We start from the raw sequence: 13746 nt of genomic DNA, 5'->3' as shown, positions 1-13746 counted from the left end.
GTGATCACAATTCAGTACAGATCAAAACCATGAAGTTTATATCCTATGCAAAGGAGTTCCTTCTTCTACCAACTTCTTTGGGAAGTTTTTTTTTTTTTTACATTGTACAGAGCCAGACTGGTCTCCTGGCGATTATGGGATAGGCAAGGAAGCGACCGTGGCCTTAATTAGGGCACAACCCCAGCATTTGCCTGGTGTGAAAATGGGAAACAGTGAAAAACCATCTTCAGGGCATATAGCAATTGAGGCTTTTATGGCCGGCGTTACAAATCTTGTCAGTGTTTTTCAGGCTTGTGGGCCGTGATCCAGGAGCATGTGATGGTCCCAACATTTCACCAAAGACTGAGTTTGGCATTATCAAGGGTTCCTACTGACTTTGAACAAAGCTCTCAGTGGAATGAAATGGTGTTGTAATTCCACCTTATTATATAGTGCAGGCTACAGATCGCTGCTTACCTATTAGTCTGCCATGCTGGAGGGACTGTTGCTGATTAGCTGTTCTTCGGCCAACGGTTGAAGCATTAAGGAGCCCGATGTACATCGACCTGCCTTTGTGGAGACAGGCCTTTTCTCTTCTGCCTTGGCGATCATGTCCTTCAGGATTTAAGGCTTTCAGGACTGGAAACCAGGCTTTGTTTACCCATTCAGATTCTTCCTTACGGTTGAAGTTGTTGGTGTGCTTCAGCAATTCAATGGCTTTCTTCAGGGCGACCAACAGTGGGGTTTGAGCCCACTATCTCCCGAATGTAAACTGACAGCTGGGTGATCTAAACAGCGTAGCCATTTGCTTAATCTTTAGGAAGATAAGATTCCAAAGAAAGCAAAATTAGCAATGTTTAACAGCTGCTTCAAAACGATCTTGGCCTATGGTGTCAAAATATGCACCCTCACAGAGATGCTTGCCAGGACTGCAGGCAGGCATCAGAGATGAGGATCCTGAGAACTACTATCCAGAAGACCAGAATGGACAAGTTAAGAAATGACGAGGTGAGTCTGGAAGCTGGGATTAATACGTCTCTACTACATTCAAAATTGTTAGGTATGGGGATCCACCTTTTCAGTACAAGAAATAGTGATAATTACAAACATACATTAATACATTATCATTATAGACTGTTCATCACATATTCATTTTTATTTGGGACCGGTTTTGGCAATGGGGTATGCCATCATCAGTCTAGGAATTAAGACAAAGACATTGGACATAAAGTACATTACATTTCTTAAAATTATTAACAATACTTTTTTAAATGTACGTGCTTGAACTGAATTACCGTATTTACTCGTGTATTAGACCCCCTCGCGTATTAGACCTCCCCTGACTTTTCGAGACAAAGAAAATGAAAAAAAAAAATCTCACCTATAAGACCCCCAACGTAATTCGTCAGAGAACGATGACGATTCCGCTTTGAAGCAGGTACAAGTCTTATTGCAGCTCTGATGACATCGCACGAATTTGTGAATAGTTTCGTCTGTACGACCTACGCGATGAAAAACGCATCAAATCCATGCGGTACATCTGTGTTTCGTTGTTAAGAAATGTCCACCTCTGTAGCGTAGGTCTACTGCAGCTCTGATGACGTCGCACAAATAGATGAATAGGCCTAGCTTCATGTCCAACCCACGCATTGCAAGCATGCATCAGTCATGCTATATGTCTGTGTTTTGTAGTTAATAATGTTCGGCAGCGTAATGGTTAGCACAATTAGTTGCTGTTTTCGGGGGTCTGACTTTGATTCCCGGTACCGTACTGCCAGAGATTTACGAATGGCAGGAAGGTTGATATGCGGTAAAACCGGTACATGTAACTCCCCTCCACTGCGGGTGTGTCTAAAAAGAGCTGTACCACCTCGGGATGAGGAAACAAATTTACTTTAGTTGAGAAATATTCGCGGTTGTTGCTATTTATACAGCAGGCGAGATCATTAACAAAGTGGTCGTTTACTATCTCGTAACTCGGGCCAGTATAGATATATATTTGGAGAGAAGTAAGTTTAAAGCGTGATAAAAGCTATCCATTTAAAACGATTGTCTTACTCGCTTACCTAACAGTTGATAACAACAACAACAACAACAACAACAGCAGCAACAACAACAACAACAACAACAACAACAAAAGTCCCCATGTACTTTAAACGATTTTTGGAGACGCCAAACAAAACACTATGGTATGTGTTAATAAAAAAAGAGAGAACGAACGTACAAAATTAAACATTATAATAATAAAACGCATTACTGCCACACCTGTAGATATCCATAAATGCGGTATATTTTCCTGTTATTTATTTTTATTTTTGCCGTTGAACTTTTGGCACTATCAAGGCGATAATATACCTAGCCTAAACAATGTGGTCTGTCTTATCTCATGGACAGCTGTTTATGCAAATCCTGATGTGTTAAATGTAGAGAACAAGCATGAAATATACTTAAAAATAAGGGTCTGTGTTTCAACAGCCGCAGTTATCAAAAGAATGTTTCCAGTTGCTATGTATTACACTCGGAAGTACAACATGTAACATATGCTAGTTATCAGCTGATGGTATGGCGTGCCTTCTACAGAACGGCTGTATTCGGAAGGAGTGGCTTCTGCTACATATACACCAACTGGGAATATCAGAGACCATCTGGGAATAGATTTACACTGTTTAGACTCTATAGTCGGGAACAAAATTATTTTTAAAAGGTTCAAAAAGACGGGACCTCGTATGCTCTTGATTGCAGTGCATGGCTCAAAGAAAATGAAGCATGGCTGATGTGACTGACGAGAGATATCACTCAAGATGTCAAGATGACGTCACTTAGAATGTCGACACGTCGGTAGTAAGGCAGGGAAGTTGGCGGCGCAAGGCGATAATTCAAATGAAAGCAGTGATCAGGTTTACTGTGTGGCATTCTCTTTGCTGTGTGGTAGGCCTACTGCTGAACTGACAGAGACAAATGACTGGTCATTAAGTTCTTTTGTATCAATATTTAACTATATAATAACACGATACCCTTGTCCCTTTCTTCTACGGCATCGAGTATAAAGTGAGACGAATCTTCGTTTCGAGTTTTTACGGCCGTATTCCCTTCCTGACGTCAACCTCAGCAGAGGAATTAATGAGATGTAACGAATGACGTGATATGAGTAACTAAAACAGACTTTTATAAGTACCGTAGGCCTAAATGTCGTGTTCACCATTTTTTGTCTTTTTACGTTTAGAAATACTGTCTTCCAGTGAAAATTGCCAGTATAACTTAAATAAATTCTAAGTTTGTTAAATAATAGTATAGAATGTTTACACATACAATTTATAGCTCTTTATAACCTAGAAGTCATGTGTTTGCTGCACAAAATTTTGAGGTTTTTGCATATTGGACCACCCTTTATTATTTTTGGCTGTAAAAGTGGGAAAAAAAGGGGTCTAATACGCGAGTAAATACAGTACTTTACATAGGTACATTATGTACATATTTTAAGAAATGTAATGTACACTATGTCCAATGTCTTTGTCTTAATTCCTAGGCTGATGATGGCATACCCTATTGCCGAAACTGGTCCCAAATAAAAATGAATATGTGATGACGTAATTGTCACCATTTCTTGTATTGAATAGGTGGATTCCCATACCTAACAATTTTGAATGTAAATCTTAATTCAATACGGAACCTAAAAATGAAATTTTTGACACTAGACACAGACACAGCCCATCCAGACTACGGTGGTTTGGACACATGATAAGGATGGGGCTTACGAGAAAAGGCCTGAGTGCTCCTGGAAGAAGAGGTGAAAGGAAAATGCCTGGTTGGAAGACCAAGAACATGCTGGATGGATATAGTCAAGACTGACATTGCAGCTAGGAGAAGGACACTAGAAGATTAAGACATTCATGAATAGAAGAGAGTGAAAGAGGCTGATCACTAGTACCCAGGAAACTGAAACTATAAATCGATGATGATGATGATGATGATGATGATGATGATGATGATTACGATGATAAAAGGTACTTTTCTTCTGTAAAGTAATTTTTATCTTCTTTCATTAATATCCATATATCATTCTTAAAATTGCTTGGATAAGGAAAACATAGAGAGGAGGCTTGCCTGGACAAGGATGAGAAAGACACACCCCATGTGGGTTAGAATGAACAATGAAATGAAATGTCGTATGGCTTTTAGTGCCGGGATATCCTAGGATTGGTTCGGCTCGCCAGGTGCAGGTCTTTCTATTTAACGCCTGAAGGTGACCTGCACGTCGTGATGAGGATGAAATGATGATGAAGACAACACATACACCCAGCCCCGTGCCCTTCGAATGAACCAATTCAGGTTAAAATCCCCGACCCGACCAGGAATCGAACCCGGGACTCTCTGAACCGAAGGCCAGTACGCTGACCGTTCAGCCAACGAGTCTGACAGAATGAACAATGAGGAAATATTAATTTAAAGCGGTACTTCCGTGAAGAAATCTGTGGATGATCTTATTAGTGAAACCCCTGTCAGAAGAAGCCTTGTGGGAGCAGACATGCATGGGAATGGGGAACAGTGATTGCCAGTCGAGACTGAGCACGGAGGGCTAATGATAGGTGTTCATAATTCTTCTGCACTGAAGATGCACATTGGCATTGTCTTACAAATATATACGTCTTGAGGAAATGCCAGCTACCTGACCAGTCGAAGAACAAAATTTCACCAGGGGAGGGGTTTGAATCCAGACCTCCGAGCCGACAGGATTGCACCATAGCAAGTACGCTACCATGACACAGGGAGAAACCAATTGTGAGTTTGTGTTTGATGCTGATTTATTGGCATGGCCCTCATGCCGTTCTCAAGTCGCGTACAGATTTAGCAACAGTGCTGCACAAAGCCCATTTGAATTCTCCTGTGAAGCAATCATATTGGCCAGCTTCAGCATCTCAATATTTTCACTTCTAAAAATAACTGTTGGCTTTATCAGTGTCTTATATATTTTAATTTTGACTCCTTTGATCATTGCTCAGGATTTAAAAATGTACTACCATCATTGGTCCTTGCTTTAATTTCTTATTTCACACTGTTCTTTGAAGTGGTCAAGATATTTGAAACAGTTAACTTCTTCAAAATGAATGCAACATGTAGCCAGTGCCTGCCCTTAGGTTGCATATCTAATAACTATCATGCATTGTGTTTTCTCCATTAGTTTTTCCTGGAATGTTTAATTATACAGGAATTTCATTAGTCTGAATCATGTAGCAGAGCTCCTTAGAATTTCTTGTCTTATTGCGTGTGCAGAAAAACAAGAATGTCATTTTTATCTGTATTGACTGTATTAATATCACAAGTGAAGCTAAAAATAGATCAATTATCTCATCAATTCATTACAAGTTGATCATTATTTCATAAATTTTCTCCAAAGTACTGACTAGCTGATCTATTTTAGCTACCTTTGATAGAGTGTTTAGTATACATACCATTTTTCATCAAAATCAGCATATTGCTAACATGTAAAATAATGTTTCAGGTAATGAGTCACAAATTCCCATCCCAGATTGTAAGACTGAGGTGCCAGAACGGAAGTATACTTTCATGGTACGAGCTGTAAACATCGACCACCAAAACCGCACATATCACGGTGTTTGGAGTGATCCTGGTGAAATCAACTGCTACAATTCAGGTAACCGCATTCCTGTTGTAGTTATACCTTGGTACTTGCATCATTCAGAGAATTTCATCGGGGAAGATTAAATGTATCGAGTGGAAATCAAGAGCAACAATTAATGTTTAGAACATTATGCCAAGGTTGTTCAAGATTTTTATACATTAACATGTTTTTAAACGGAATGTGCTCTCTACAATTTTAGAGTTTGTGTTTTGACTCCTATTGTGTATGATTATTTGATGGTGATTTATGTTGGCTGAGAAAATGGTAGGTGATGGAAGATTATCCTTTCAAATGAAGTACGGTACTATGGTAGTTTAAAGCATAGCCTATGCTTTTAAACTTTTTTAATTCCTTTGTTTCTGGAGACAGTTTACACAGAGCACTATACATGTTAAAATAAAGCTGTGAGTGAATGGTGACTGATGTAGTAAAGGAATGAGCTTTTGGAGCTTTCATATTTATTGAACATTTCAAAGACATGTGCTCTCCTCAAGATTCCTTGCTTCCATTGGAGTAATACTACAATTCTAAAATGAAGCCAAGTTGTTCCAGTTTCCTCTCATATTTATTAGTTAAAATTTGTATTAGTTGTATGTTGTGAAGTTTTTCTTTTCTGTATTTATGTTAGTGAAAGTTAGTTGAAGGAATGAATTATGAAGGTATTTTAACATATTATTTAATATGTAACACTTCTCGTCCTATAATGGATAATGTTAGTTTTATCGACTCATGCAAAAGATCCATTAATTATTTATTTATAGTATTATTTGTTTACTTAAAATTTATTTTTATTCATGTAAACTTACCCTAGACAGGGCCTTCCTGTAATGTCCAACAGATTAATAAATTGTTTGGTTCATTTATTAAATAATTGTACTGCCAAGTTTAACCAGGGGAAAATTTCAGGTACCAACGAGTCTCCAAAGAGAAAGGTTAAACACACCCACATTTCAAATTAACTTTCTTATGACAGTATTGAAATAGTAATTTAATGTAATCTTTCACACTGTGAATAATTTCATGTGACAACTGTCAGATACTGAGCTAGAAATTCATTGATCTATGAAATATTTATATAAGGTACATAAAAGAACATTAGGAATTAGTTGGAAATATTTCCCCTGTGTACATAATATCATAAATCTAACTTTTCTGGCATCATTATTCTGCTGTGCTGGTGATAGAATGTTGTACTTACAGTATTGGTACTTAAAGTATTAAAATAAATGTTATTGTTTTTCTGTACTGACTTGTTAACATTAAAAGTAATATTGTATAGAAGCATTGAAATTTCAATAATTTTTAAATGTGTTAAAATAGGAAATTTAGGCAAGGCTCAAGGAAGTTGTTTAAAAATAACAATGCCATGAGAGGATATTTGTTAATAATACCTTATTAATGGTATAAAACTATGTTACATTAATTTTGATGAGTTACATGAGGTACGAGGGCAAATCAAAAAGTGTAACTTACTTCTTATGGCCAATTATGAAAACACGTGCACATAGACAACACAGCTATGACAGCATGCAATGTAAGTTCACTTTTCCGCATAGTCCCCAAGAGACTGTAAATATTTCTCAGAATGGTTAACCAACTTTTCAATTCCTGATGCACAGAAATCACCTCCAGCACTATGTAACCACCTGGAGACAGCTGCATTCACCTCCTCATTGTTTCAGAATCGTTGTCCACTGAGATCCTTTTTTCAGCTTACCGAACACATGATAATCGCATGGCGCTAAGTCTGGACTGTATGGGATGTTGCCATACCTCCCACTTGAATCTCTGCAGCAGTTCGGATATCTGGCAGGCTGTGTGAGGTGTTGTGTTATCGTGTGAAAAAATCTCACAGGCGCTCAATTTTCCCCACCGCTTTGCTTTAATTGCCTTATGCATCCGGTTCAGCGTTTGACAATACGAAGTCGAGCTGATTGTCGTGCCTTTTGGCATAAATTCCATGTGCGCCACACCCTCCATGTCAAAGAATACTGTTGCCATTACCTTTCCTGCTGAAGATTGGACCTTGGTCTTCTTTCATGGTGATGATATGGTGTGCACCCATTCCATCGATGTTCTCTTTGATTTGGGGGTGAAGTGGTGGACCCACGTTTCATCCCCTGTGATAATTCGCTGCAGAAACTTGTTGCCCTCCACAGAATACCATTGCAAAAGTGCCAATGACGATTCGAAACATCCCTTATGAATATTTGTGAGCAGACTTAGGACCATTTTTGACACAGTTTATGAGATCCAAGGTGCTAGTGAACAGTGGAGAGGACACTGCCATACAAAATGTTCAGCATGCTGGCAATTTCTTGTGGTGTTATGTGCCGATTCTCTCTAATGATCCCATCCACAGGGTCAACGTTTGCAATGGTACTGGACGTTGCGGGCCTGCCTTCACGATATTCGTCCGTGATATCCGTGCGTTCGGTGTCAAATTGCTTACACCACTTTACAATACCTGGGCGAGAAAGTGCACGCTCACCATATACAGCAGTAATTTCATGATGAAGGTCCGTGCAGTTGAGCCATTTAGCCCATAGAAATCTGATTGTTGCACGCACCTCCAATTTGGTGTGAACAACCACTTGACGCGCCATTGAGCCTAGCCCGCTCTGCACACACAACACGGCGAGGTACCACTCCGCTTCCTATCGGACTTGTCAGCAGTTACTGTAGCTTGCTATGCGTTGGCCACAGTCACAACACTTAGCGTGCTCTCGGCGGTGAGCTACTGTAATTTACTTTTTGATTCGCTCTTGTATAACTAATCGAAAGGAACTACAGTAAAACCTCGTTAATTCGAAGTCGTTGGGACTCAAAAATCGGACTTCGAATTATGTGATTTCGAATCAACCGCCAATTCGCAATTCAGAAGTACCAACCCTTGCCGCGTTACGAAATATTCTAAGGCCCGTTACTGCATGCAGTTAACCTTGATTCACAGTTTATACCTTTCAAATGCCATGAAAAAAGAAATATTTCCAAAATTTATCCAAAAATGTGCATTTACAGTATTCAAATAATGCACTTGCATATCTCACTGGGAACGAAAGAAAGAAAGAAAGAAAGAAAGAAAGAAAGAAAGAAAAAAAAAAAGCACGATTCAAAGATGAGGAGAAATCTAAGCTGGCTCCCATGTGCAAGTGCTTTATTCATTGGAGTACTATACTGTATGCATTTTAGATACCTTGTATTTACACAGAAAGTACCCGATGCCCTTAAAATCAAACTTTCCTATGACTCTATCCTTGTACGATTTCCCGCCATGGCACTTCTCTTGTACTTCAGAAATGTAAACACTTGCCGCGTCACAAAGTATTCTAAGACCCATTAATACATGCCATCACCTCGATTCACAGTTTAAACCTTTCCAATGCCATGGAAAAACTATTTCCGAAATGTATCCAACAAGGTGCATTTACAATGTGTTCAAATAATGCACTTGGATAAATCACTGACGAACATAACCTTACCCAACGAAAGAAAAAAAATCACACAATTCAAAGACGAGGATAAATTATGCTGGTTCCCCTGTGCAAATGCATTATTTTTTGGATACCTGTACTGTTTGCATTTTTAGATGCTTTGTACTGGGATGGAAAGTGTCCGACGCCCTTTAAACATTGTAGCTTATCGAACTTTTCTATGACGAGGGGATAAAGTTAAAATAAAGCAATGCAGTTTCATCGGCAATGACAGTATTGCTATAGATGTTGATTCCCATAGGGAATAAGTAATACTTGTTCGGTGCCTACGAATTTATTATATGATCCACGCTTTTTCGTCAACTGTCGACATCGCCAGTGTTCGCGTATTCTGTTTTCCCGCACACTGCCTCTTGCGTGATATTACGGCGTTCCTTAAAAGGTTGAATACCAAAGAATTCCGATTTCATTCAACTTGGCAATCATGAAGAGCACTGTAGACCCACTGACGTGAGTGTAAGTGCGGAAAGCTACCCCTCCACATTCCGCAACACGAATTCTATTATGACGCGGATAAATTTCGAGTTCAAAAATTACTCTGTAACATACTATTGTTTTAAAATGTAAAGGCACTTTCGAATTAAAATTCTGAATTTCGGTAATGGGGCCGACAATGTACTTCGAATTACGAATTATCCGCATTTCGAATTAAACAATTTAAATAACATGCAAAACTGTATCTCATGTTTCCGGGAATGAGAGGTTCTTCGAATTACGTGGGATTTTGAATTAACCGATTTCGAATTATCGAGGTTCTACTGTAGTGACGTATCAAGTCATATGTAGAGAGATAGGAGATGAAAGCAGGTTAGTGGTGAAAGAGGGAGCAGTAGAAAGAGGAGACGAGGACAATTTCCCAATCTTCGTACACTGCTGTCCCATTAATTGCCCCCTGATGAAGCTGGGAATTAGAAAAAAGTTCATCAGGGGCTGAGAAGGAAGGGATATAGAATAACTGGGATTTATGAGGAGTTATGATTCTGGTTGAAGGTACAGGGATTCCTTGTCTCTTCTTTTTATTGCTCCCTCTTCCCACACTGGCCTGTCCTTGTGTTCATCCTGTTACTTCTTCCTCTCCTTTTACATATGACTTAACTTGAGTGTGAAGCAGAGATTGGTGACTAGAGTCTGCACAGCAATAGGATGGAATGCAAGTATTACTGAGCCTCCACAATGGTTCTGGAATGAGATTTGCACAAGCATTAGGTTTTTGGCTTCCTCAGTTTGTGCAACTCTTTCTATATAACCAGCAGATGGTATTTGTATTCTAACCAATTACTGCAGGCTCTATTATAATAGAATTCAGTGGGTTACACAACTCAGATTAGGTCTTTTCTAATTGTCATAGATAAAGCTTCTTATTCTTTCTGACATCGAGAATGAGAAGAGTAACAGTTCAACATTTTACAAAAACTTTACTTTATTATCCACCTAATCAATACATAGTTTACTCTCAAACAGTACTATTTTTGACCATACATAGCGGTCACCCTCAACTATTAATAATAAAATTAGAATTAGGACATAGTGACATCATAAACGAAAAGGTGGAGGGGTTAAACCTCCTGAGTTAAGGCTACAAATACAAACACATAAAATACTTTAGTGTACACATTTAAAAATCCAAACATTAGACATTTGATAAATGGTCAAGTGGATTTGGAATAAAAAATAGTATGTCACAAGATTAATGACACTTAAAATGATTTCAAAACTGCACTTGTCAAACAGAAGATGACGTAAAAAGCCATTGTCTATTAGTAGTCCTATCATGGATCATAGTAAAATTTGCATTACAATAAATATCACAGTATTGATGCAGATAAAATTGGTTAATTGTTGATGTGCCTGTCAACGCCGTATCACTGAAGGAAAAATCTTCTTTGGTTACAATAAACGAAGGATATTCCGGTGTTATTAAAGTAAATCTATCCATCCATAAGAACGTTAATAGGGGGATATCCTTCGAAGTTACACTGGTGCGCCCAGTACAGCTATGAGTGTAATTGCCAACTTTCAACTTATTTACACTTCACCATAATTCTCTCTATTAGACTATAAAAGTCATAGCTAGTCCTATGCCGGTGAGTTTCAGATGACGATTGAATTTTGTGCATCCATAAGGAACATCGATGTTGGTTTTCTCTTCTAATTCAGAACAGTTTATTTATGAATTAAGTCAATTTTGAATGAAATGTTAAAAGAATGTTCACACATAATTTTGGAAGTGATTGTAAGTTCAAAGATTGCTCAAAATTATCTTAACCAGTACAGTCAAACAGGATGCCTTATCTGTGAGAATATATATATATGTAAAGAATTAAGTTGGACAAACTCTGTTCTGGAAATGGAAACAGTACAATTAAGATTCATAATTGGCTGCAATAATCCACTAATAGATGCAACATTTTTACAAGTCTTTATAGGTAAGCAAGTTGGAAAAATATCTGGAATATTTTTATGCAATCAAATCTGTGCAAGAATTCTTTTATGCATTTGTTCAATATGACAGTTAAAATTAAAGTTACTAGATATCAGTACACTAAAATCATTTCTCTCTTTCCCTGAATTGACAAGGTTTTGGAATTTAATATATTAACCAATTGATCAGTAAAATGTAAACCATAAAGATACTCAATTTCTCCACATGGCTTAATTTCCATGTCTGGATCTGTCTTCTGTCTTACAAGATATTCCTCATTTTGGTTATTGGTGTTCCTTCTTTATACACTTTCTCCAAATAGCTTTTTGGTGGTTTATTCCCTAGCAGTTGTTTACTTTTCGTAGTAAAGGATTTCAAATAACTTGGAAATTTATCGAACATTTCCCTTGATGAATTATTCTAATTCCTCTTCCTATAAATGAATATTTGCTCCAATTTTCGTCTTGAATTCCAATTTTATCTTCATATTATAAACCGTCCTATCTTTGAAAGCTCCACTCAAGTTTATTCATGTACTAATATTATTCCACGCCATCTCTCCACTGTTGTACATCTCATCATTGGGTCCATACATAATATCATTGTTTTTACATATAGCATATTCCACCAGTCAGAATAATAAAAAATAGCCAGTTATTTCCAAAAATCATATATTTATACAGAAACATATTTTATGAAATAACATCCAAGTTAGAATGACAATTTTAAATATTGCATCAGAATACAAATACCCAGGATCCTGGATATTTTGATCCTTGAGTATGGGAACAACGGCTGATGATGCCCAAAATGTGGGCGAAACATGTCCCGTTAAAACATTAATAATTAAAGCTTTTTATATAAATATAAACCATATTGTCCTTATTGTATTGAAAAGGTGGAGTCTCAAAAAGTGTTATTTTGGAAAAATCTCTCCACTGACCACTTGGAACATACCGCTTAGTTGAGCAGCTCGTCTCCTTACTCCCAAGTCTTCCCAGCCCAAAGTTTCAGCATTTTCGTAACAGTAATCTTTTGTCGAAATCGCTCAGAACAAACCGTGCTGCTTTCCTTTTGATCCTTTCCAGTTCATGTATCAAGTAATATTGATGTGGGTCCCACACACTGGTGCCATACTCTAATGGGTTCTTATTAGAGACTTGCATGCTCTCTCCTTTACATCTTTACTGCAATCACTAAATACCTTCATAACTATACGAAGAGATCTGTAACCTTTATTTACAATCTCATTAATGAAGATCATTCCTTATACTCCTAAGTATTTACAGTGATCCCCCATGAGGTACTATCATCCCAACAACACAGTAATTAAAAATTGAAAGGACTTCTCATCTTGGTAAAGCTTACAACCCGACATTTCATCCCATTTACCATCATACCATTGTCTGCTGTCCACCTCACAATATTGTCGAGGTTTTGTCCGGCTCCATGGCTAAATGGTTAGTGTGCTGGCCTTTGGTCACGGGTCCCGGGTTCGATTCCCAGCAGGGTCGGGAATTTTAACCATAATTGATTAATTCCGCTGGCACGGGGCTGGGTGTATGTGTCGTCTTCATCATCATTTCATCCTCATCACGACGTGCAGGTCACCTACGGGCGTCAAATCAAAAGACCTGCACCCGGCGAGCCAAACTTGTCCTCGGATACTCCTGGCACCAAAAGCCATACGCCATTTCATTTCATTTCATTTCATTTCATTTCATTTCATTTCATTTCATTTCATTTCATTTCATTTCATTTCATTTGTCAATGTCTTTTCGTAGTCGCTCACAATCCTGTATCTTACTTATTACTCTGTACACAATAACATAATCTACAAAAATCCTTATTTGTGATTCTAGTTCTTTACTCTTATCATTTATATACATAAGGAAACATAAAGGTCTAATAATATGCCTCCAGGGATCCTCCTCTTATTTGTTACAGGATTAGATAATGTCTCACCTCTTCTAATTCTATGGGTTCTGTTTTCTAGAAATGTAGCCACCCATTCAAACACTCTTCTGCCTAGTCTAATAGCCCTCATTTTTTCAGTTGTTTCCCAAGGTCTACCCTATCAAAAGGCTTGGATAGGTCAGTAGTGATACAGTCCATTTGACTTCTTGACTCTGTCTCAGAAGTGTAAAATCCATATTAACATTTAATCTGTTAAGCAACACTTCCATGAAAGATCATCCTGATAATTCTAT

General features: G+C 38.0%; 1 protein-coding gene across 1 annotated transcript in view; it reads left to right on the top strand.

Annotated features, from left to right (window-relative positions):
• The window catches only part of LOC136863977 (cytokine receptor), a 648368-nt gene that overhangs the window by 499104 nt on the left and 135518 nt on the right, over positions 1 to 13746 (top strand). The window contains exon 19 of the mRNA XM_067140447.2: positions 5480 to 5632. Within this exon, the coding sequence (XP_066996548.1) occupies positions 5480 to 5632 (153 nt within the window). The remainder of the gene's footprint in view (positions 1 to 5479; positions 5633 to 13746) is intronic.

Source organism: Anabrus simplex, chromosome 2 (assembly GCF_040414725.1).
Source record: "Anabrus simplex isolate iqAnaSimp1 chromosome 2, ASM4041472v1, whole genome shotgun sequence".
NCBI classification, from domain to species: domain Eukaryota; kingdom Metazoa; phylum Arthropoda; class Insecta; order Orthoptera; family Tettigoniidae; genus Anabrus; species Anabrus simplex.
Note: the sequence above shows the minus strand (reverse complement) of the source record. Positions and strands in the feature narration are given on the sequence as shown.